The sequence below is a fragment of the Protomyctophum parallelum genome, assembly GCF_964188405.1.
Source record: "Protomyctophum parallelum genome assembly, chromosome: 7".
Taxonomy (NCBI): Eukaryota; Metazoa; Chordata; class Actinopteri; order Myctophiformes; family Myctophidae; genus Protomyctophum; species Protomyctophum parallelum.
Genome location: NC_139705.1, coordinates 22170146 through 22196514, shown reverse-complemented (window position 1 = coordinate 22196514; position 26369 = coordinate 22170146). Strand labels below are relative to the sequence as shown.

At 43.8% G+C, this 26369-nt stretch overlaps 1 protein-coding gene across 5 annotated transcripts in view; it reads right to left on the bottom strand.

The window, feature by feature from the left end:
• The window catches only part of fmnl3 (formin-like 3), an 81234-nt gene that overhangs the window by 47385 nt on the left and 7480 nt on the right, over positions 1–26369 (bottom strand). For 3 of the 5 annotated variants that reach the window (XM_083768249.1, XM_083768252.1, XM_083768251.1), the window contains exons 2-10: positions 15430–15513; positions 15215–15295; positions 13880–13956; positions 9413–9496; positions 7342–7488; positions 4331–4442; positions 3825–3901; positions 2456–2549; positions 12–86 (exon numbers count right to left, since the gene is read on the bottom strand). In XM_083768249.1, coding sequence (XP_083624375.1) covers positions 12–86; positions 2456–2549; positions 3825–3901; positions 4331–4442; positions 7342–7488; positions 9413–9496; positions 13880–13956; positions 15215–15295; positions 15430–15513 — 831 coding nt within the window. The remainder of the gene's footprint in view (positions 1–11; positions 87–2455; positions 2550–3824; positions 3902–4330; positions 4443–7341; positions 7489–9412; positions 9497–13879; positions 13957–15214; positions 15296–15429; positions 15514–26369) is intronic. The other 2 variants (XM_083768250.1, XM_083768253.1) reach the window with 2 other exon arrangements.

The window sequence follows — 26369 nt, the reverse complement described above, 5'->3', positions numbered from 1 at the left end:
AGTTGTCTTACCATGAAGTCAATGTTTCCGTCTTCGCAGCGGAAGTAATCCATTAGCTTCTCAAAGCGATGCTTCTCCTTGCACACCTAACAACAACAACAAAGAGAGCATCGTTATAGACACTAATACGCTAGGGACTTTCACAAGCTCCGGACAGAAGACGGCGCACATGCTAGACAGAAGTCAAGTCACATCCAGAAGCGTGCTCCAGAGGAAAACTGTGACTCAGCTTTATATTGAATGCACTGTACTATTGTGGTAATTTACAGAGGAGTTGCCTGTGATGCACAGGAGACTCAGGTTACACTACAGTAGTACAGTACAATCTACACACAAAGATGTACTGTATGTACACAGAGGTTCACACACTCCATTTGTAATCACGACCCCTCCTAATTATAGGAATTCATGGGAGCATGAGAGCAAAGGCAACAACAAACAAAAGAGGCAACGGGATAGATTTAGTCGAATTCATACACGCACACGCATGCATGCACGCACACACACACACACACACACACACACACATGCACGCGCACACACACACGCAGACCCATTGGCAGGAATGAGAAAAGGAAAAACAAACAGTTTTTCCCTTCTCTGAAAAAAAGTTGTATGCCGTTTGTTTTTAGTTTCTTTTTTTTATAACGTGAAATTAGATTTATTTATTTTTAAACACCCATGCCCAATTCTTGTAATTCTCCACTGAGTTTCATGCTGCACTTAACACTTAATCAGAAGAACGCACAAATGTGGTCGGAACCCCGTCGTGGACCATCTCGTAAAGTTTCCGAGACCTGTCACCGCCGCGTAACAACTTCATTTTCAGAAATACCACTACAGAGCTGCGTGGCACCCACGCTGTTTTGACTGCTAGGGTGATTAGCGGCCGGGTCTCTGTGGGGCTTGGATTGCACGGTAATTGGCTCGTTCCGGTGTTTAGACGGCTATGTAGGCAGAAAGCTGAGAGGCTAAGCAAACCGTTGTGGTCCACAGGCTCTCATCAGGGACTTGATCTTTATCACTGCTCAAGGTTGACTCACATCTGGTGACTTAATGAGACTAATAGGTTTGGACAGACAGGCCACCGTAGGACTTTATCTTTAGACCGAGTGGTTCCCAAACCTTTTAGCTCCAGACCCAAAAGAGAGATTTGATGTCTCCCGGATCCGTTGTGATCTGTAGATCTATTTTCACAACATTTTTAAAAATATATATATTTATAAAATAGAGGACATGTGTAAGAATCTTCACTCCAGCTATATCCGTCTTTGTGTAATGTAAATCCAGACCATAAAAAGCAGCACTTTTGATTCTCCTCCATTGGGGACTTATTTTGTTATTTATGAAATTCTTTAGAAAAAAGATACATTTTGGAAGTAGGAAACGGTGTTTCATACCAGTGATTCTCCACCTTTTTCATTTCAAGCACCCCCAGTTTTAGATGCATTAAGCCACATTAGGCATTTGTAATGCATGTATAATGTATGTAGGTATGTTAGTTTGTCTCTGTATATGTGAGTCATGTAACAGTTTGTGAAAAAATGAAAAATTAAATGATTGAAAGAAAGGAAAACAAATGTCTCTTTTGGGTCACAGGCTAAAAAGGTTTAGGCTGTTGATAGGATGTTGATGGTAAGTGATAAGCTGCTGATAACCTGCTGATAACCTCACGCACATTGTTTACATTAGATTGATAACACGTTGATAACCTCTTGCACAGAACATTCAAGCACTTTACAGATTATCTCCTTACTTATCAAGCGGAATGGGAAGTGTGTAGGAAATGTCTCTTCTCAGTGAGCCAACAGTTAAATGTGCAATCACATTGGCAACTTTGCACTGGTGGACTCCTGCTATTGTGTTCACACAAGCGGTGTGTGTAAGTATACATATTGTATATCGTTGATGAGAAATCTCTTATCTCCATAGTATGACTTTTTGTGTTTTTTCGTAAAATGTATTCCCCTACTTGATCATACTCCCACAAAAGCAGCAAAAGTAGCAGATCCACAAGCTCGAAACGCAGTGCTTTGAGCTTGTCAATCTGCTACTTTTGCTATTTTGGAATTTCAATCCTGAAAAGTAACAGTTTTGGAGATATGAGGTTTCCACCTGTTTCTAATTAATGTATTGTTTAATTTTACTATGCCCTCATGCATCATGCCCGATGAGCTGAATAAAAAAAGTGTCGTAATCTTCTGTACCTGCATGTACACAAAACCATAATAACACAGATAACCTCGAACACAACTCCCAGAAGCGCTCTGTCTCCACCCTCCCATACATCTCCTTTGTGCCTCTCCACGCCCCATTGATGATAGGCGGTCATTTACTATGATGTGGGATTTTTCATGTTACATTCAGTGATCACAAGTAGCGTACTACTACCGCCACGGTGCAGTAGCAAGTACAACTTCATAATAAATGTTGCCCTCGAGGGGCAATGCTGCACCTCTTTGAAGTTGTCAAAAGCCGAGAGGATGATCTCATGACCTCCTCTAACCAGACAGACCGCAGCCAGCAGCTCCAGAACCAAGGCTTTTGTCCTATAACACAACACACACACACACACACACACACACACACACACACACACACACACACACACACACACATCAGCACAATTAATGATGGTGATACATCACCAGCATGATGTAATACACACCCTAGGTAATACAAAGAAAAAACCTCAAAGAAAGTTATTCTTAATTAACGAGCCATGGTCCAGGATAAGGGATGTGTTTGTGCATACACTTATGACTTAAAAGCTATCCTCTTCTGCCCTGTATTTGAACCTGGTTCCCTGCGCAAGTGCTGAAATTGGACTTTACCATTGAGCTGCTTGCTCAGGGGACAAATGTAATTGTTGACGTTGTAATGTGGTTCAAATGTTTGTTATCGTATTTCATTATGTTTATTGTGTTGTACTGTATATGCTGTGATCAGGGTGTCCTTGGAAAAAAATAGCTTTCAATTGGGTCCCCTGAATAAATAAAGGAAAAAGAAAGAAAGAAAGAAAGAAAGAAAGAAAGAAAGAAAGAAAGAAAGAAAGAAAGAAAGAATCTTGATCAGGTCAAAATTCATGTCAAAATAATAATAATAATAATAATAAACTTTATTTATATAGCACCTTTCATACATAAATGTAGCTCAAAGTGCTTTACAGAGCAGAAAAGATAATAAAAACAAAAGCAAAACAAAACAGCATTAAAACAGGCATGCAGTTAAAACAATAGGACAATAACGCAGTGTCAAATCAGGAGAAGGCAGTGGTACAAAGATAAGAACAGATAAAATAAGGCAACGACATTAAAAAACAAGCAGTAATACAATACAGTGAGGATGTGAATAACAAAAAGATCACTTGAAAGCAATGTTGTAGAGGTGGGACAAAAGACAAAATACATACATACCACCCCAATTGTATAAGTTATATTGTATTAATATACTCTACCATGCATTAAAAGAAGTTACACAGTGCTACTTTACAGTGCCAACACGACAGGCTTCAGTAGCTCATGAAGCCTGACACCCTGGCAGGAGCAAGACTTCCAGCCTTTCTTTAAGCCCTCCTATAGCCTCCATTATGAAGTGATCAGGTCCCACGTTTTTTCTACCACTAATCTCCCTTCTAGTAAACATTCCTTCGGCGGTTTGCACACACCAGCCCTCTGATCCCGGGCTTCTGAGCGGAGCCGAGCTCCGTGGAGAATGGGAGAGCATATCATGTGAACAAGACTGCAGGGTTTCCCCTATTGTCCGACACACCTCTTAACTCTCTAAAGCCATGGATGGAGGGGAGGCAGGGCCCTGGCTCTTACCGTGAGTTCTTATTGTTCAGGCTCAGAGCGATCTCATTGACTGCATGTGCGTGGGACATCACCATGTTGAAGCCATACTGAGAGAGAGAGAGAGAGAGAGAGCAGGATGTGGTTAGAGAAAACTGAAGCTCTCTCTATATACTGTACATACTGTATTATATATCGTCGTTGCTGTCGTGCAGAAACCTCTCATCTCCATATTTTAACTTCTTGTGAATGCCATACTTAATCATACTACAGTGTCACACAAAATAATTAAAAGTAGCAGATCCAAGTTTTGAGCTTAGTAGATCTGCCACTTTTGCTATTTTTGGGCTTGTGAGGTTTCCACCCGACAGAGATGATTATATAGCCTTCATACAGCCCATTTGGAACTTCATTGGAAACGCATAATCCTCACATGGACTTCTACTGTACATCAGAGTATATACATCTTTAATGTTTCTTTTAAAGTTGGAAAACTTTGATTGTAAACACTGTTCTGCATAATAACTTGTGTTCAGTACCTGGTAGTTCATGATCGCTCTCAAGCACATGATGCACACGTGAACGTCGTCTTTCTGGCTCACCAGACGAGAGTTCTTGATTGTTTTGTTGCTGGATACTGAGCCGTAGCTGCTACGGGTGACAGAAGAGGTTAGCATTTTAAACCCACGGACAAAGAGTTCATAATCAACTGCTTCCGTTTGTTTCTCTCAGCTTAATTGCTGAGCTCATTTTCATTTAATTTCAGTGACATCAGACAGTGCAGTTCCTTTGGCATCTACGTGACTCATTTCAGTAGGTCAGAGTGGGGGAGAGAGAGAGAGGGGGGGGGGGGAGAGAGAGACATAGTGTGAGGTCTGTATAAAATCCCTGACATGGCTTCCATGGGTCCTTGGGGGGGTTCACATAGGTAAGCCTTGCTGAGCCATGAGGGCAGGAGCCTATCTCCTGTTTCTGTAGCGTGAGGCAGCTTGATGTACTGTACAAGTACACCCCCTGGACATGACGCTAGTATGTCGCAGGGACTTACCCCCAATCCAACCCTTGTTGCTGAGTGCCAAGCAGGGAGGCACTGGGTCCCATTTTTATAGTCTTTGGTATGACCCGGCCGGGGATCGAACCCTGACCTGGTGACCTCCCAGACTTAAGGACGACACTCTAACCACAAGGCCACTGAGCTGGTCTGGGGGGGTTCAGCATCACAATAATTGTAACCACTTTATACATTGGCTATTGAAAAATAGCAGATCTACAAGCGTCTATGTACCTGCTATCTTTGAGAATTTCAGAAAACCCTCTTCTGGGGGTTTCCCTGGCACAAAACATTTTCAGATGGGGGGGTCCGCGGCAAAATATATATAATTTTGGGGGTCCTTGACACCGATTATTGAACTCCACACTTCATAGCGCGTTGAAAAGCTTCACTCACGATTATGTGACTCAATGATTAATTGTCGCTCAAATAATTGAATTGTGTTTCTGTCGTTGAACAGTATAAAAATGACCTTGTTGCACAGGGCAGATATGACAAATAACTTTACATTTTGTAACTTTAAGGCCAGACCGCACCAATGCAACTCCTTGCAACGGCCAATGGTTGCAAGTACCGGTAGTTGCATGTTGCAAGGAGTTGCATTGGTGTGTGGACTGGCCTAACCTAAAACAGGAATAGTGGAAATAGCAGTTCTGCTATTTACATTTTGGAAAATGTTTGAAACATTTTTGGAAATGATGGAAATGATTATGACAATTACAATATTTGTGATTCAGCGATTATGTAATAATTGTGACTGACAGGCCTAAAAAGAACACCACAACCGGACGCTCCACTACCGCCTTGCTCTCATAGTACGGATGTGAACGGGACGCTGACACTTCTGAAGCGACCATGTGTGACCATGCCCTTATATTTGGCATCGCCAAATAGACAATTTTCATTGGATCACATGCAGTGTCGCGAATCAAGTATAGTAGTGCATTCACACAGGCAGATACAAAGATACAGTTTACCATTATTTTTCAATGTATGAGCCAGCACCGTGAAGACACAAAGATGCATCAGACGTTTGTAGCTGCTACAAATGCTACAACAGCTACAAATATATTGAGCTGGTTTCAACTCCAGATACAAAGATACAAATGGGCTGTGTAGCATTGTATCTTTGTGTCTTTTGCAGGCCTATCTGCCATGTGAACGCAGGATAAATCAGGCATAATAGAACACAGGTACACGCCATTTCTATCACTATGTGGACAACTGGACATATCACATCCATGCAGTTCACACAGGCAGCGAGCAATCTGCTTATATCGTCTCTGTCGGGTGGAAACCTCATGTGTCCAAAACTGTTACTATTCTGGATTCAAAGTCAAAAATAGCAAAAGGTCGCACATCGACGTGCTACTTTTGTGTGGCGCTGTAGTATGATCAAGTAGGACGTTAATTCAATGGAAACGAAAGTTATAGTATGGAGATAGGAGGTTTCTGCCCGACACGCAACGATATATACATACAACATCTCTGCAGGCGGTATGACATGCTATCATGACTACAGATGACACTACAGATACGGGGTAAAAGGCACTCCCGTCGTCTATCAGTGCATTTTAACGACAGTGTGTTAGTGCCTGGCATCTCCTCACACGCTGTCTCTGTGTGTGGCGGGGCAGTGATGACGGGACAGGGTCATATAGGCGGCCCACATGTGCTGCTCAGCAGCACAGCTGGCTTCCATTGAGCCAGGAGAGTACGGAATGATGCACATCTGGGCCGAGGGAGGAAGACCCCAAACACCAAGAGAGACATACGCATATACTGTATATACAGTAGGGCTTGAACCTCTGTCTCCAATAGAGCTAAAGCCCTGTGTTGAGTCCATAGTGCAGAGGAAACCATGGGGTCACATCCTCTAAACCAGTGGTTCTCAGATATTATGTGCCAGAGACCGCAAGTTAAAAAAATATATACGGTATTATTGAAAGATTGGCATGAATCTTCACGATCTTTCAAAAATAGCATCTACAAGCCCATAGCACGGCCCGAAGTGACGTGCTGTGAGCGTAGTATTTCATGTATTAAAAAACAATTTTTAAAGACTTCGCATAGCCTGCCCTATAACAACATGCCCACAGCACAGTATAGAACTGGCCTCTTAATTGGGAAACGAGTGCGCACAAAGAAATATAATAAATGACACAATCATTCATACCTTACACATACACATACAGATGTACATATTGCAATAATAACGTGTGATTGTCACAAAATCTCAACAAGGCACGCCTGGACACCCCATTTGTGAACCACTGCCCTTAAACTGCCCCATCAGTCACCAGTCATGTTCTAACAGGTCAACATCAAGCATCAAGGGGCACTTCTGGACATTCTGACCGTTTGAAAAAAGGACGACATGCTAACATACATCTGAAGCATTTCCAGGTTATAGCGGAGCAAGGGCAACAATAACAGTAGCAGGTAAAAAGGCAAAGGGAGGTATAGGCTATTATAGATAGCTAGCTCAGCGATACGTACCGGAGGACGGATTGGCGCGCGGAGCGTACCAGCGTGTTGCAGAAGGGCTGGGTGCCCGTCTGGTGCAGATCCTCTATGGACCTGCTCCAGGACTTGGCTTTCTCCAAAGTGCCATCGTCCCCAAAGTCCAACCCTTCAAAACCCAACCTGAGCCACAGACGGACGGACGGACGGACAGACAGACACAACAACACATAGGCAGAGGGGGAAACACAACAGGGGGGCAAGGGGAGGAATGGAGTAGGTTAGGCTTGGTAAAGAGCAGCTCGGTACAGAAGAGCAGAGAGAGGTTAGGACTAGATTTGCACCTTTAGGCTGCACAAAGAAGCTCAGCATAACATTGCTGTCGGGAAGAAACCTCTGATATCTCCACATTCTTTGCTTGTTTGCTTTTTTGGTAAGGTAACGCCCTACTTGATCATGCTACAGCACTGGTTCTCAAACACCGGGGCGGGACCCTTTAATTTTTTTAATTATTAATATTAGCATTATTTTTCATGAATTAAAAACAAATTCCAGATAGTTTTTCAGTAATTTCATAAAGAAATCAAAGACAAATCTAAGAAATTCCCTTAGGAATTAGGAAACAAATGTTTAAGAAGTAGCCTAGTGGAAATAGCCGATCTACAAGCTCACAATGCGACGCAAAGCGACGCGTTTTCGAGCTTCTCGATCGGCCACTCTTGCTATATTCTCGAATTTGAATCCTGAAAAGAAAGAGCTTTGGACATATGAGGTTTCCACCCGCCAGAGACGATAAGGTTCGCTCCCATTCAGGCACATCCAGGCAGCACAGCGATAATACACAGCACTGTATGCTATGCACCGGACAGACACTGTGTCTAGCAACACATTCAGTCTGTATGCTACACACCGGACACTGTGTGTCTATAGCAACACATTCAGTCTGTATGCTACACACCGGACACTGTGTGTCTACAGCAACACATTCAGTCTGTATGCTACACACCGGACACCGTGTGTCTATAGCAACACATTCAGTCTGTATGCTACACACCGGACACTGTGTCTATAGCAACACATTCAGTCTGTATGCTACACACCGGACACCGTGTGTCTAGCAACACATTCAGTCTGTATGCTACACACCGGACACTGTGTGTCTATAGAAACACATTCAGTCTGTATGCTACACACCGGACACCGTGTGTCTAGCAACACATTCAGTCTGTATGCTACACACCGGACACTGTGTGTCTATAGCAACACATTCAGTCTGTATGCTACACACCGGACACCGTGTGTCTAGCAACACATTCAGTCTGTATGCTACACACCGGACACTGTGTGTCTATAGAAACACATTCAGTCTGTATGCTACACACCGGACACTGTGTGTCTATAGAAACACATTCAGTCTGTATGCTACACACCGGACACTGTGTGTCTATAGCAACACATTCAGTCTGTATGCTACACACCGGACACTGTGTGTCTATAGCAACACATTCAGTCTGTATGCTACACACCGGACACTGTGTGTCTATAGAAACACATTCAGTCTGTATGCTACACACCGGACACTGTGTGTCTATAGCAACACATTCAGTCTGTATGCTACACACCGGACACCGTGTGTCTATAGCAACACATTCAGTCTGTATGCTACACACCGGACACTGTGTGTCTATAGCAACACATTCAGTCTGTATGCTACACACCGGACACTGTGTGTCTACAGCAACACATTCAGTCTGTATGCTACACACCGGACACCGTGTGTCTAGCAACACATTCAGTCTGCCAAGTATGCAGCAAGGCACACAACAACAAGCACGTCCAAAGAACACAACGTATTAAAATAAATGCAAGCAGTTCATTAGGTTTCACACAGCGTGAGCTCTGGGTCCATTGGTCACCTTTTGTCCACTTCCCAAAGCTTACAGTCCAAAGATTTGTGAGCCATTTTATGTGGAGGTCGAGAGATGGTCTCACTCTATGCGTGTGACATAAAGTAAGACCATCTCTGCGTGCGTGCGTGCGTGCGTGTGTGCATGTGTGCGTGTGTGCGTGCGTGTGTGAGTGCGTGCGTGTGTGCGTGTGTACTCACATGAAAGCACATTGGGCAAAGGAGAGGTACTCCACCAGGATGTCCAGACCTCTGTTCTCATCGTTGAGGAATTCCCTGACCCACCTGTGCGTGTGAGACATGAAGGAAAAAGTGAACATATGGAACACCATTTTTAACACGAACAAATCGAACCATCACATTCCTCACAAGTCTTTCAAATGCCAAATACAATGTAACTTTTAAAACGTAACCATTGCTGTTTTAGGCCCTCAAAGTGGGGGTTTTGAGAACTTTAAAGAACCCTAGCAAAAGTAGCTAATGTATAGCATCACAATCAATTTATATGAATCATGGTCTTTTTCTTCTTCTTTTTTTACATAAATCTTATCTGGGGATCCCTGATACTGGTACAAAACATTTTCAGATGGACGTCCGTGGCCAAACACGTATACATTTGGGGGTCCTTGACTTGAAACAGTTTGAGAAGCACTGTTTTAGCGTACTCATGTGAGAAGCACTGTTTTAGCGTACTCATGTGAGAAGCACTGTTTTAGCGTACTCATGTGAGAAGCACTGTTTTAGCGTACTCATGTGAGAAGCACTGTTTTAGCGTACTCAAGTGAGAAGCACTGTTTTAGCGTACTCAAGTGAGAAGCACTGTTTTAGCGTACTCAAGTGAGAAGCACTGTTTTAGCGTACTCATGTGAGAAGCACTGTTTTAGCGTACTCAAGTGAGAAGCACTGTTTTAGCGTACTCATGTGAGAAGCACTGTTTTAGCGTACTCATGTGAGAAGCACTGTTTTAGCGCACTCATGTGAGAAGCACTGTTTTAACGTACTCATGTGAGAAGCACTGTTTTAGCGTACTCAAGTGAGAAGCACTGTTTTAGCGCACTCAAGTGAGAAGAACTGTTTTAGCTTACTCATGTGAGAAGCACTGTTTTAGCGCACTCATGTGCGTTTATCTCCCCACTTTCCTTTTGTTCATGGCTAGTGTAAATGTTCAGGTGTTTAAGATTTGTAAACTGACACGTGGGCGTGAGATAAACAAACCTTAAACCTTAAACACCACATTAACCACACGCCCACACCATTTAGGCCATGATTTCACCACTTAATGGAAGGGTGGTGATAAGGCTGGGATGGAGATAAGATAAAGAGAGAGAGAGAGAGATTGAGAGAGGTAGAGTGGTCACTTTTTTCACTCAGTGAGATTAACACTCAGGATCTTTCTGTGTGCACAAGATAAAATAAGAGGGAATATGGAGAGAGTTGAGAGAGATGAAATTAAAGGGTGATGTATTCTTAGTTGTGCACCACGAATAGCCGATCTACAAGTTCACAACGTGTCGCAATGCGGCGCGTTGTGAGCTTGTAGATTGGATATTTTCTCACACTCTCAAGAGTGTGAGATGCAGGAGGACTGTAGGACTGGCATATGTCTCTCTAGCTCCTCGGAGCTGCAGAAACCGCCATGCAGGACTCTACATCTTCCTGCTAAACGCAGCTCAGAAGGGGGTCCCCCTCCCTCCCTTCCTTCCTTGACCTGACACACAGAGATAGAACTTGGCAAGAATGCGATGGAAAGTAAACGAGAGCGGGGCTTCAGATTTCCTCCCGGTTTAACTTTTTGCTGTTCTTGAGAGAGAGAGAGAGAGAGAGAGAGAGAGAGAGAGAGAGAGAGAGTGAGAGAGAGAGAGAGAGAAGTACAACTCCAAACAAAGGAATTCCCATTGCGATGAGAGAAAGAATGTGGAGGCATATGGCTGCGAGGACTCGGCCCAGGTCGAACCCCTCTCTCCTGACAGCCACGGTATTTAGTCTGCCTCCCCAAAAGAGTCCCCCCCCCCCCCCCTCCTCCAGAAAGCCCCATGGGGACGACGTCGGGGTAGAAAGGTTCTCAGAATAGACCTGGAGTGCTGTCTGTCTCACGACTGAGGGACCGTCTCTTTTCGGTAACATAAACCCCAGATTGTCCAATGCTGGGTCAAGGGTAGATGCAGAAAGGAACACAAGCTTGCCAAAAGGTACAGAGGGGAGGAAGGGGTGGGGGGTGAGAAGAGGAACAGAGGAAAAGGAATGAGGCAGTGAGATTGAGTAGAGAGGCACGAATGAGTGGGGGGGGGGGGGGGTTAAGGGGAGGTGCGCTTGATCATCAGTTTCCTGTCTAGCAGCCCCCCTTTCCTCCCTCCCTCCCAGCCCTTCACCCCTCACTCATCTCCATGCACCCCCCCCCCCACCCCCCTTCATCCTTTCCTGTCCAACCAGATGCTATTTCAGATTGTCTTGACGATCTGAGAAATAACACATTCAGATCCATGCACTCAGGCACATACATACACTCGCACGCACACACACACACACACACATGCACACACACACATGCGCACGCACACACACTATAAACAGGCCTCGCTCTGTTGCGCTTAATCCAACCCGCCCAAGCCTTCTGAAAATAGCCGTCCTATTCTTCGCCTGTGAATCTTTCTGGGAAATACATTAGAATGGACTTTTATTGATGACGCTAAACGGAATAATGAGTTATTCTTGGCAAACTGTGAACACTAGGAAGGGAAATCAAAGCGGCCTCGGACCTCTCTCTCTCTGGACTGAAGTGGCATGTTGCTACAGCACATTCATCATGGGGACCTGATGGTGACATGCATATGGATACCATACACTACATACTGTAGTGTATGATACACGCTGTACCGCCTGGGTAACGATAGTGTAGGCATACAAACATGTATGCCTACACTTTACAGTACATTCATAAATGGGCGGCTGTGGCTCAGGAGGTAGAGCAGGTCGTCCAATGATGGGTCGGCGGTTCGAATCCCGGCTCCTCCTGTCCACATGTCGAAGTGTCCTTAGGCCAGACACTGAACCCTGCATTGCCTCCAGTGGTTGCCACTATTGATGTGTGAATGTGGGAAGTGAGGACGCTGGTGTCGACTGTTTGCCACTTCACCTCCCAATGTATGAATGAATGGACCATTGTAAGCGCTTTGAGTAAGCACGTAGTGCATAGAAAAGCGCTATAAAAATGTTATCCATTATTATTATTAACATTTATGTAAGCGCATTCAGATCAGCCAACGCAGGGAAGCTGGAAGTACCTTCACTAAAAACGCAGCGACAACACGTCCCAAACTCTTCTCCCTTCTAACTCCCAAACTATGGAATGCACTTCCCATTACAATCAGAACTGCAGCCTCACTGCATGTGAGGCCCGTAGCACTTGCCCTAGCCCCGACGACCTTACAGGCGTATGCAAAGGCTCAACGTATGTAACTTAGATAGCATTTTATGTAGACTTATAGCATTTTATATGTAGACATAGCACTATATAGTATATATGCATAGTTTCATATTCATATATATTTTCAACTACTTTTTTTATGTATATTATGTATTGCCATGCTTGTTGTTCTTGCTTAATGTAAGTCGCTCTGGCTTAAGAGCATCTGCTAAACGCCTAAATTGTACAGTATGTACGTATATTCATATACCTGTTAATAGCAACAACAGTAATAATAATTGTAATAAACATTTATTTTCATGAATAAAATAAATGTCTAATCTGTATGGTAGAGTATGATACTGTAATGCAATATAATTTATACAATTGGGGTGGTTGTATTTGGTCTCCCTGCTCTTCTAATCAGACATTTAGGCCGTGTCAAAAGGTCATGTCTCACCTAGACACAGGATCTGACACAAATTTTGACCTGAAGGTCAACATTCAATTCATCCCCTGAGCAAGCAGGCCTGCAATGTTACATAGTGTAGCTTTATGATCGGATCTGCTACTTTTGCAGTACTGTTACTCTTGCATACTTTATGTGATGTGGTATGATCAAGTAGTAGCACACTCATTTCCACCAAAAAACAACACAAAAAGCTAGAATAATATACATGAAGGTATTTGCGTTTTAAAGCCTGGGTTCAGCTGTAGTCAAACAGGCTTCCTGTCCCTCTGGCATACACACAACAGAGCTTCCTGCTCCAGCAGTGACTGGGGGAGTGGACCAGCCACGAGCACAATGGCTACCATCTGGGTGTTATGAGCACCAGCTTCTACGAGGGGGAGACGAGGGAGAGACGAGGGGGAGACGAGGGAGAGAGCTTGGCAAGACCGAACAATAGGAGAGATTCTGGGCACCGGAAAAAACCTCCAGGGTCCACACACACACACGCACACACACATACACACACACAGACACACACACGCACACACACACACACACACACACACACACACACACACACACACACACACACACACAACGGGAAAGAGCACAGTAAAGGTCGCTCTTCAGGAGATGTTTAGCTGCCCTTATATAAACTGGGCATCATATCCACGCCGGTTAACGGGTTTAGAGGGTGGAGATACTGTAGGAGGAGGAAGTTATGGATGGTGGTGTGATTCTATGTCACTTTCTTCTATGTCTGCTGCTGCTGGGGAAACTGGTGGGTGGGGGGCAGAGATGAGAACACATTTACCCGATGTGGTTCGTCCTCAGCGATATCTCCAGCTCCCTCAAGACCTTAGTAGATTCCTGGACCCGCCTTCGGAACTTCTGCAACACATCATCAAAGCAGAGAGAGTGAGAGACTGTCTGTAAAAACAATAAATGAATACAAAAACCCTATGCACTGCCCATGACAAATACGAATCTTTAGGTGATAAGATCTCAAGAGTTATATACTGTATTATTTAGATCAAGATTAAGATTCAAGATTGCAACAAGAACAAAAATATCAAGTGCAAAACAATACTTTTGAATTCATATCATGCCAGCTATACTGTAGCTGAGAAAAAAAGGTAACAGTGGTTCTCAGTTCTCACACATTTTCATGTCACAGAAACTGATTGTCTTGTCTGTGGACCCCCACTTTACAATATGTTGTGCCAGGGACCCCCATAAGAGAGGATTTGTCAACATTTCACATGCATATCAATGGTTGGTGGTAACACTGACAGAGCCGGATTGACAATGGAACTAGGTGGAGCTTAAGCGCCAGGGCCCGAAGCTTGCAGGGCCTGGTACGAGACTATAGGTACAGCCGTTTCTTCTTTCGAAAAATATAACGCAACATAGGAACCCCCGCTAGTGTTTTTGGTCTTCTCTGAGAGTTTCTGTAGCAGTTTTCTGAGGGGGGGGGGGCAGTCGGTTTCACCTCTGACAGAGGGGAAGCGAGTAAGCGACGCCGTCAGAAGCCCCCTTGCTCAGGAAGGCCCCCTCACTCAGACGGACCAAGTTGCGACAATAACATACAGCCTATGTAAAGAGGAATATAAACAAGACCTTGGCGCAAAACTTCATATTTACCCTGCTCTAATACAACAAAAGTGTGTTCTTACATCCTCCATTTCACGATTTCAGCACTCGTGAGTAAATTAATTTAATTGCTATTATGAAAGTTTTCATTGACGTTGGACCCACAGGTTGCATTGTCGTCAATAATTAATCTGTCTTTAAAACGTTCTAATATTAATATAGCATATTGGCATTGTCTGTTGGTGCACACTGTTATATGGACCATGTAACAACATGGTCAACAGCACTGTTTGCAAATATTATGTAGCTACATTTGTTGGCCACAAAGACAATTTAGACAAAACATGCTGCTGTCTGCTAATGGAGCTTGTAGATATAGGCTAATTATTTTTCGGGGAAATTGCAGATAGTTTAGCAGAGACTGAAGTTGGAAAGGCTGTGCTAAACGCATGCATGTTAATTAATTAATTAATTAATTGGCTGAATCAGTAGGGGCCTTTTGATTTGGTGAAGCGCCAGGGCCTTGAGAGGGGTTAATCCGTCACTGAACACTGACCTTTCGCGTGACTCCTGGGTCTAAGTAACCTCGTAGTTTCTGGATGTAGGTGTGGGGTGGGTTCTTCACTTGAAATCTCTCCTGAAGTACAGAGCAGCAGACATTTGACAAAGTAAGTAATTAAGTGGAAAGTCAGAAGCGGTGACATTGAACTTGAGACAATGGTAGACAAGGAAAAATGTGTTGTGTCTTATTATGACATCACTCAGACGTACCTGATCACAGATTAGGTCCCACTTTTTTTCATTGTCGTACTGTCTGAGCAGCCTGGCTTTGTCTGGAGGCAGATTCATGGAATTCTATGAACACAAAACCAAAATGCAATGTCATTTATTTACTGCTTGTCTTACTATTTACAGGAGTGGCGCCGGTGACCGACTTTGTGGCCTTTTTGGAGAGGCAGCGGAGCAAAACAAACTCTCTCCCCAAACTTTAGCTGTGGCATCGTGACCTCACTTCCTGTGTTGACGTTCGGCATCCTGTCACACGCGATCATCCACATCTCCTCTCGCACGCTTGGGGCGTCTGAACCGTTCAGGCTGCTCTGCACTTTTAAACCACAGTGGCTGCTATCGCAGGAAAGGCCTATTACAAGAGCTGTCATCTGTCCAGCCATAAAGATCTCTTCACACATGAGAGGCCCAGAGGTAAGCAGTTTATTATGGCTCAAATTAAAGCCTAACGTTCTAATGGGTGTTGTGAGAGACCAGCCCGCTAAAAGCATTTTATGCTTTCCACGACCACTCTAAACGTAAACACAAACTATGTGACATAAGCGTTTGACTAATTACACTAGTGTATGGCAGGAGCTCGTAAACAGGGGGTCAACGTGGAAATCCTAGAGCTGGAGAAAGTGTAAAGAAAAACACGAGGACGACCGGCCGCCACCTCCTGACTGAAAGTGAACGGCTCAGCGTTTCCCTTTGAAGAAACGCCAGGAGGACCCCCCGTTTACACTCACATTGACTGTGCCCCCGAGCCCCTCGCCACAAACTGCCAGTCAGCTTGACTTTTAACCCCCATCTATAACTCAGGCTCCCCGTCCAGGCCACAGCACACTGCCACTTTAGCACAGCAGCCCAGCCAAGGCATGCTGTTCTCATGGGCATTTTAACATGAGTGCTGCCAGCATGTGGTTGATAGATGAAACAGCTCATATACTTTTTCCTATGGTACTCACACAATGACGCAGAGAGGTGGAATATCATGTGAACTTTCTTTCTTTCTTTCTGTCGACCATATTCAAATGGTGGCCATTGCTCTGTCTTGCGTCATATTCAGGGAGTGGGAAACCCCACCCCATTTTAATGCCAAATTGGCCACAGTGTGGGTGATGATGGTGAAAGATGTTGTTGACTGGAGTTATGAGGACAGCTAGAGAATGCTTCTGTGCAGTAGGCTAACTACTGCGGTTGCCACTGACTGACTCAGACATTCTACCCCGGGAAGACTTACATAAGACGGTGTTGTGTTTCACCGACACACACACAATGACCAAACCTGAATAAAGACTTTACATCACATAATGACTACCACTGCTCTCGCTGGCGCGGTCAAAAAAAACACTTTCACACATATTTACAGCAACTGTAATCACCAGTTCTTTGCGGGAGGTCGGAGACAAGCCTATTAAGGGAGGGCTGCAAAAATAGTACAATAAAGGGCCTGACAAAACTATCTCCGCCTCCGACTGTAGTGGAAACCAGAGACAGAATGGTACATTAGGGCTCTTTGACATGGCTTGCCTTCCAAAACCCACACAGCAGAGAACACAGAGACACCATGCATTCCAGATGTCCAGAATTACAGCAGGAATGTGTCCTGTTTATAATCGTTACAAATTTGCTATAAATTCTCTCTCTCTCTCTTTTTCTCCTCTTCCCACTTTTCTCTCCTGGGGGGACTTTTTCTATATCAGAATCTTATGCGTAATCTACACTCTGTCGTATGGCGGTGTCATGTGTCAAAAATAGCCATGCTCCAAGTTCACAACGCGTTGTAATGCAACACGTTGTGAGTTTGTCGATCAGCAATTTTGAGGCGGGACACCGGCAATTATAACTGAGGCTTTACTCTTTACACCTTGGATGGTGAACGTGCTTTGCAAAGGTGACGTCTCAGTTGGTATGTTTACTTTTTCATATTTGTCTGTCTCTCAGAATGTAGAGCAAGGACCAGTCCAGAAACCACTGACAAATGCTCATATGTACATCGATGTAGGCTTACCAGCTCAGTGGCCTTGTGGTTAGAGTGTCAACCTGGGTCGGATTTGGGTGTCCCTGCGACATACCCATGTCATGTCCAGGGGGTGTACTTGTACATCAAGCTGCCTCACGCTACAGAAACAATCTAGGCTCCTGCCCTATGGGCCTCATGGCTTGGCATGGCTTACTTACTTACTTACTTACTGCACCAGATTTTCTACATATTAGAATTTTACACAAAAACAATGACATGTTTGGATATGCAACAACTGCAACAGCATAACTGCTCCTGGTACTGGTAGCATATATGCATGAAGTGAAACAGTTGCATTTAGATTGAATGGTTGCTTGGGTGACGGAGCTCCAGGCAGCCAGCCCAGCATTAGATATACCGGTATTCATGATGCAGTAATTATCATGATATTCTACCAATTCTTCAAAGTGGATGTTGTTTTATGGTATAATAATAGAGTCCAGGTTACAGTATGTGACATGCATTTGGCTCGGACATGAAGACGGAACTGATAAATGTTGTGATAAGCCCGGTTATCAGCTGCAGCATCTCTTTTCTTGGCCAGGCATGAATATTAAGAAACGACCTTGGGGCAAAAAGGCTCACTCATTTCACTAATTCAATACCAAGACTCCAGACAAATACAAACCAGCAGAAGATTCTCTCAAACAGACACCAAGTCTTATGTTCAAATTGCAGTGCATCATGTCGTTTTTTTTTTTATTAAGGATTACTCTTCCAACTACTTCAGATGAGTGGCATTACAAGATGCGCTAAACATGATCATGTTACAGTTATAGCCTCAGGTTCTGTAAGCATGCACCTACAGGTGTTACTTTGATCAGATGAGCGTTGTGCTTAACGTCTGTTGAAAATCAGGAAAAAGCTGTTGACATGGATCTGAGGGCATAGAGAGGCGGTCCTTTCTGCTTCAAGGCAAGAGGGAGAGAGGACGTTTCCTTTCTGGCTAGATTTGGGTAATTTGAGCCAAGCCAAGTAACCCAATTTAGCTAATTTCATTTCACTTTCTCCCTCTGTGATATAATCTTGAACGTCCTGTGTTTACAAGAAGCTTAGAAGTAGGTAGTGTTATGGAGGACGCAGTATAAAAATGTAGCCTGTGGAGTGGAGGCTCCTACTTGATAATTTTGGAAGGGGACAAATATCACAGCAACGACAAAAATGTTTGATATTTGTTACCATCTTGCCCACATAATCTCTTCTCTGCAAGGCGTTTCTGCGTCAACCTGGGATCTCAAGTTGACAAGGATTCAATGTGCAGCATTGTTTTGATTTGGTGCTGTGCCATTCCCATGCTTTGACATTTGAGCTATTTTTTTCCCCTCGCAATAGAACGTTTCTAACAATGACTGGTGGGCAGGGTCAATATGTGTCCCCTGGTGCTGTGAGGCACACAATATCAGCCTTGAAAACAACCCCAGAGTACTGCACATGAACCAGAACTACTGGTTTTATATCATCACCATATTCCCAATCATTCATTGTTAGCCAAGACACAGATGGTCAGTGTTTTACATAACAGGTGTCAAGTGAGGAGAAAAACAGCATTGCATATCGTACTCTACATCTAGTTTAGGGCACAGTCAGATGACATTTCAGTTGACAGTTAACTGATAATGATGAATGACTAAATTGTGTTCTTTTTTGGCATCCACACAATAGGGATACAAATAAATACACAAAGGTGTGTTGAAAGTTAAAAGACAAATAATCCATATTTTTATTTTGTATAAGTATTGACATGTGTATTGTTGTGCTGTTGTTTATGTGTTTGTCTTTTTGATTGATTGATTGATTGAATACTTTATTAGTCAGAAATGTAAACAGCACATGGTACAGTAAGACATCAAGGCTAAACACAAACAGAAAAACATCCTGGGACTTCAATGTAGTCCTATACATGTATTCAATATAAAACATTAAAAAATAACACAATAGTACATGTCATCAAAACAAAACACTATGTATTTTGTGATTTAATGTACAGTATATTGTCTGAGTACTGTTTGACTGAAGACATATTTCCAAGGTTAAGTATTCTGTTCTACCCCCCTGACAACGATCATATATTAAAAAAGAGAATACATTGATCTTCATAAGTGTAATGGCAAAAATAATACATGAAGGAGAATGAAAGAAACAGAGTGAACCATGAATAGAAACACATGGAAGGATAAAATAATAGAGACAAAGGGATCTTTGGGGAAAGAATCTGAGCACAGGAGACACACTAGACTGGCCAATGGAAAGGACCTCAACTCCTAAAACAGAGACAGATACTTGAGACGTTTGAGAAAAATGGAGGGCTGAGATCTTTAAAGACTCAACAGTCTGAGAGAGTGGCAGACTTGGTGTCGAGTTGCCGGATGAGGAGGGGAGGAGAGCCATCAAGTCACGCACAGCCCTCCAAAACCACACCGAAATGATGGTCACTTACACGGTGAAATCCTGAGTCGTTCATTTAACAACGATACTAATACTACTACTAATACTAATGGGTAAAGGTCCATTTGTACACTCTCACCTCTCTTGCCTTGCTCTTGCTGTGTGTTTGTATGGATGTAAGTAAATTAGGCAAGTCAGGGTTTCCCCTGGGAAAAGGCTTAGTCTAGGTGCTAAGTACCACATGTGCAGCATTGCGCACGCACGCTAGGACTGCACGATGTGGACAAAATGTCCATATCATGCAGTATACCCTGTACATATAGGGCGTGTGACGGGTTGGTGATGGAAAGCACACACCATCGTGGTATATTTCTCTGATGTGTTTAGTCTCAGTGCTGACCAATTCCGCACTCAAACAGACAAAATAATGCCTTCCACTGAGACGCCTATATGACCGTATGACGGAACGCCCACTCGGGTAGGTGAGATTGATATCGTTCCTACATGACCACAGGATTTTACGTGTCTCAATAGAAGAGCAGGGAGACTGCCGCTCCAACCGCTGCAGAAGATGTACAGTACAACTGTATTGAATTAACACACTCTACCATGCAGGTTCGTTTAACACTATACTTTATGCACATCTTGTACTGCGTGCCACATGCGCCAAATGCTTTTTTGATTGTTTTCATATATTTTGTTTTCTTAGTCTGCTCGGGGACATATCAGAACTCTGGCTCAACTTATTTCAGTTTAACGTGCTCCTCCGTCCCTGCCAAATAAACGAAATAAAGTCAAGTAAAAGAGTGTCTCGAGTGAGGCATGCACAGTCTACTCCTGTGCACAGGCTGTGGAAATGATTTTCCTCTCAAAGGACAACAAATCATCTATCTTGCTGCTGTTATACAGTCAGACTCAGTCTCTCAGAGTTTATTATCTCCAACCCCGGCCAGAAGCACCAACAACGTAAAGTTAAAAGTGACAAATGGATGAGAGGAACAGGATGCAACCCCCCCATCCCACAGCTCAGCACTGACGGCAGGATAAGACACTGCAGATACTGTAGTGTGTACACCGAACCAAAATGGCACATTACTCACTCGACATGAACCTCCTATCTACAGACCTTCCTCTGCTTCAAGACCAAAATAAAACTGGGAGGAAAAAAAGAAAAAACAGAAGTCTGTGTCTGCAGCAGAAGACACGGTGTGTTGTCTGAAGTCGTCCCTGGATCGTTTCCAGGCGTGCGACAGCGGTTTATTTTCTCTGAAATGTCTGCGGTAAATTCAGAGACACAGATATAGACCCAACAAAGTGCCATGTTTTGTCTAAATCTGTGTAAATCTATGAGTCACATTGAGCTATACCTCACTAGGTGGGATTACTCTTTTTGTTTTATAAAGGAACACCTTTATGTAGGACAATGCCGGGTCTCTGCTCTATATGTAAAGTGTCTTGAGAAAACGTATAATACTATAATAAAATGGAATGCAATTGAATGGAATTGAAAATTCAGCTGAACAAATCTACCTGTGATTGGTGGTCAAACGTGGTCAAACGTCTCAGCTTTTATACACTTGTAGGAGTTGATTTTCTTTACAGAGGCCAGACCGTGTTGTCATTAGTTCAGATTCAAACCGGACAGAGCATGGAAGGAGTGGGTGGGTCTGGGTAAAGATGTCACATTCATTTGATGGACAGAGCATGTTGAGATGTCCAGATGCAGAACCCTAGACAGCCCTCTTCAGTCTGTCAGACTGTCTGCTCACCAGGGAGTCAAGTCGGGTCAGTTGTATTAATAACGCACATTTAATACAACAAGTGCTGTTACAGCATGTGAATAAACAGAATAAAATATAGCAGACAAGAACACGAGGTTAGAAAAACATGAGTTAAAGTTAAAACTGCATAACTATAACTGATAACACAAAGAGAGAGACAGAAGAGGAAAAAAGGGGGCGTGCGTGCATGGCATGGAGAAGGGTCCAAATAAAGTAAGCCTTGCCGAGCCATGTGGCAGGAGCCTGTCTCCTGAGGCAGCTTGATGATACACCCCCTGGACAAGACGCTAGTATGTTTCAGGGACTTTACCCATAATCCAACCCTTGATGCTGAGTGTCAAGCAGGGAGGCATTTTTATAGTCTTTGGTATGACCCGGCCTGGGATCGAACCCCGACCCCCCAGTATCAGGGCTGACACTCTGAATGCAAGGCCACTGATCTGGCAGGATTTAAAGGCCAGGGAGAAAAGGTGTGCTTGCCTTTGAGTCTTGATTTAAAAGTGCCCAGAGAAGGAGCAGCCCTAACAATGAAGGGTGGGAAAAAGCATCATCAACTTTTTTGCTTCAACCCCGGATGTTAAGAAGCATCTGGTGAGAAGAACTAACAACCTATATATATGCATGGAGGGGGGCACAGTAACTCAGCGTTACGAGGTGAGTGAACGTTCAAAAACAACAATAAAAACCTAATAATACAACTTTAAATCAGCTCTGTGTCTGACTGGGAGCCAATGAAGGGAGGCCAGAATAGGGGTGACGCGGTCCCGCTTTCACAGCCAGTCAGGGAGTAAAGCGGTGGCATTCTGGACAAGCTGCAAACTGGAGAGGGAGGAGGTTCAAATGAGTTCTTTATCCTTACGTCTTGTGTACAGGTACATAAGAGTATAAAATATTTTTGTTCTTCGTTTTTGCAGATACACACAACAGTATATACATACAGTGAGTAATAATAGTCCAGATCGCGGGGCATGAATCACTTTCTACAGTTTGTGGACTGAACTTGATTTCTGCTAGTCTAAGTTGGAAAAAGCTTCCCTCCTTCCTGGAGGCGTCCAGGAATACAAGACCTCGAGGCACACTTCTAATAATATAATCAATGTGAAACAACACTGCAAAAAATATAAATAATACACATGAGTACTTCTCATAGGAGGACTCCATTCCAACTCTGAGCCTCTGTTTGAACGAGCAGCAAGGCTGTATGAGAGACAGCAGCTCCCTTCAGACGACAAATCAACCACCCAAAGGAAAACACTGTGGTCCTGCCAGTGGAGTCTGAGACAAGTCCTACGCCTTGATGAAGGGTATTGTCTGGCAAGGACAGGAAAATTATCAAGCCGTTCGTCCCTGTCAGAAACTGGGCCCAAGGAAAGAAAATAACACAAGCACAAGACTGAATATGTTTTCTTTTTGCATTTTTTACTGAGCACAATTTAAGCCCTCACGATGGTGGAAAACAAACCCAGAGTAGAGGTGACTAGATGTGGCTCAAGATAAATGTCTCCACTTGGAGCGGAAAAAGTGGAAAACTAAGTAACTGAGATTAGAGCTTGTGAATTCCTCGGGCAATGTACAGATATCCTCCCTTTTTGTACCCCTGTTTAACGATACAGTACTTACAGTATGCTCATCTGATGGACTCACACTGTGAATATGTGTGGTGGTGAGGCTCATCAGGCCACTGTGTGACCCGAAGCAAAGACATGGTTCACGTCGTTTCAAAGCAAAGGGTTAGGACAATATTAGCGAATCAAACTCCCTCCCTGACACCGGCTAAAGATATACACTTACTATGCTGGCCTCTCACCCAATAGCATCCTTTTCCAGGGCCATTGTTTGGCTTTCTTCTCTTCCTTGGCAGTGAAATACAATGAGGGGAGACGGGGCAGGAACCTCAGCTGTCGTCGTGCTCATCGCCATATGACTGCAGGGACTTCCTTAGCTCTTCAGGAAATCAAAACCCGCCCTGAGTAATGACTTTTGTGTTTGTTCGGGGGCTATTACGTGTGCACTCACAAATCTGTATGTCTGTTTGTCTTATGTTATGTGTGTGTGTGTGTGTGTTGATGGTTAGTGTTTTTCCAGCTCGCAGGTAAAATACCTTGGTGAACTAAGAGCAGCGGAGCGGAGTGTGAGAAAACATTGGCCCCCTTTTCTCTGAGCCGACATCTGATCGCCCTGTCGCTCTTTTACGAGGTAACCCGAACCAGGCAATCACAACAAAAGCCATGAGTCCTCCACAAAGACGCTGGGGGTACCAGAGAGGTCTACTGAGTAGGCCCTGCCACCTCACTTCCAATAAGAGGGACGGAGGAAGGGAGGGAGAGAGAGGGAAGGATGGAGGGAGGGAGGCCAGAGCAGAGCAGAAGAATAGAGGATTTGGTAATGGGAGCTTCATGGCCCTTTATCACCCCACCATGCCAGTCCTTGTTTACAGAGCAAACATAAATTAAGTCCTGTTGTGACACTAAGATATTAACATAACAGGTTAACTAGTGGGGTTGATGCATGCACTCCGTTTAAATGCATAGAGATAAAGCAGTGGCCAAACCACATTCTTGACTTGGAAATCCAAAGTGAAAACATTCCAACCGCCTCAAACACAATAAACACAGCCAAGATTGTGTCCATTTCGTTTTCTCACTGATGTGGAAATAGTGTTCCCCACAGCCGTGAATTTCAATTCCTCACAGTTACCAAAACCATAAATGACTTTAATAATAGGCTATAGACAACATTATGCAATCCCCCTAAACAGACGAACAACTCGAGTTGAGGGCTGCAACAGCCATTACAGCACATATCAGAGTGTAAACTGTCCGCGTCACTGTTGATGCAGCAGTTAACAGCAGCACATATACATGTGGCCGTGTGACATGTGAAGCCTCTGACATCCATTTCTGCTCTGCTTTACTGAGCCTCCAGTCCTCCTTCCACTCCACTCCACCCACCATCCATCCTTCTTTCACTAGCCTGCTCTGGGTCTGGACCACCTCCATCACTCCCATGGGCACGCCGCCCCGAGTCTACGACCTCTGAGTCAGTCTGTAAAGAGAAGTAACTTTTCCACCATCCCCTGCTTTTAGTATAATGACCTTGCTCAACCATAATGGCCATTCCATTGCTACAGAGCCAGCGAGATGTTGTTTTACGCTGATCTACTGTACCGTGACTGTCTGTAGCTTATACTATTCATTCCACAAAATCCATGTACTAATAATGTACTATTGAAAGACGTTTTGATAAAGTACGTTTTAAGGAGCGAAACAGAACATATACCACTCATTTTATTTGCTCAGGGATGCGGTGGGAGTGATCAACAGCAGTGATAGCACAAGTCAATTATCATCACAAGGTCCTTTGAAGCCCAGCTTGTTTTGAGCCGGGCCAGAGATAAAGGCACAAATGTCAAGGACAGGTCCTTCTAGAACTGCCAGATGTTCCCCAACTCGCGCTCCGAAAAAGAGTTAAACTGAAAACGCCACATTTTCTTTCTTTTTGAGGGGCGCTAGCCCCTCCTATATACAGGTTTAATGTTTGTCTTTAGTTCAATGTTTGTTTAATAAACGCCATTGACAATGACGGCAAAACTTACGTCATTTTGTAACTCATTACATCATATTGTCTCTTTATTGTTAATGGCATTAAATGTTTGTGTTCACCGTTTGTTTTACATCACCATTACATCACCGAATCAACATGAGTTAGACTTTATTATATTAGCCCCCCTCACTTCACACGGATGTGATTTTTAAAATTTGTCTAATAATTGTGAGCGTTTTGATCAGGATCAACGATAATAACGATTATCTTCCCGTCCCTAACACTGTCAGAGGCCGCCAAACGAAGCAGCAGCTGATCAAGGGAAAGGACCCCACCTGGGCTGCAAAATGACCATCGAGGGATAAACTCACAGGGGGAGCACACAGTCTGGGAGGCTGGGACAACAGGCTTATCGACGAAACACTGATGAAGGAGTGCCCACCTGAGGACCCTAGTGAAGCGTTTACACCTCTTAAAAACCAAGTGCTGATTAATCTAAGGGATTGTACTATCCAGTCCTATGAGCTCAACTGTGGTGTCCAAAACATAACAATGACCTTTATACTTAAAAAACTATTCCATCAATGCCACCTGACAAAACACTGTCTGTCACTGACGTGTTGCCCTTATGACGTGACGTGTGCGCGTGTTTCTAAACAGGACGTTTTGGGAAGCCAGGGGGAAATGTAACAAAGGTATAAGTAAAGTAAGGTTATCAATGGGTTATAAACAATTGTCCATGATAAATCAGAGGTATTCATTCAGTGGTCCACTGTAGCGGACATCCTGTTTGCTCTCCTCTGTGCGTGTGCACGGCCTGGTGGGGAAGCCACAGGGCTGTGGATGATACACAAAGGGAATGCGAGGAATGCAGGTACATGAATGCCTCAATAACTCAAGCCGAGCCGCGGCCTTTTGACACACTGCCTTGTTAGTGTTGAAGGCTGCCTGAGCTGAAAAGACAACATGTCTAATTATCCTTATCTCTGAAAAGGTTCAGGTGTAAAAAAAAAACAAAGAAAGAAAGAAAGAAAGAAAGAAAGAAAGAAAGAAAAGAAAGAAAGAAAGAAAGAAAGAAAGAAAGAAAGAAAGAAATTGGGCCTAGAAAATAGTTAGTAATTTTTTTAGGGCTTATGTTTAAGGTTTTGAGAGAAAGAGAGTGGAATTCTAATAAAAGAATTAAAGGGAAGCGTGAGTGGCATTCACAC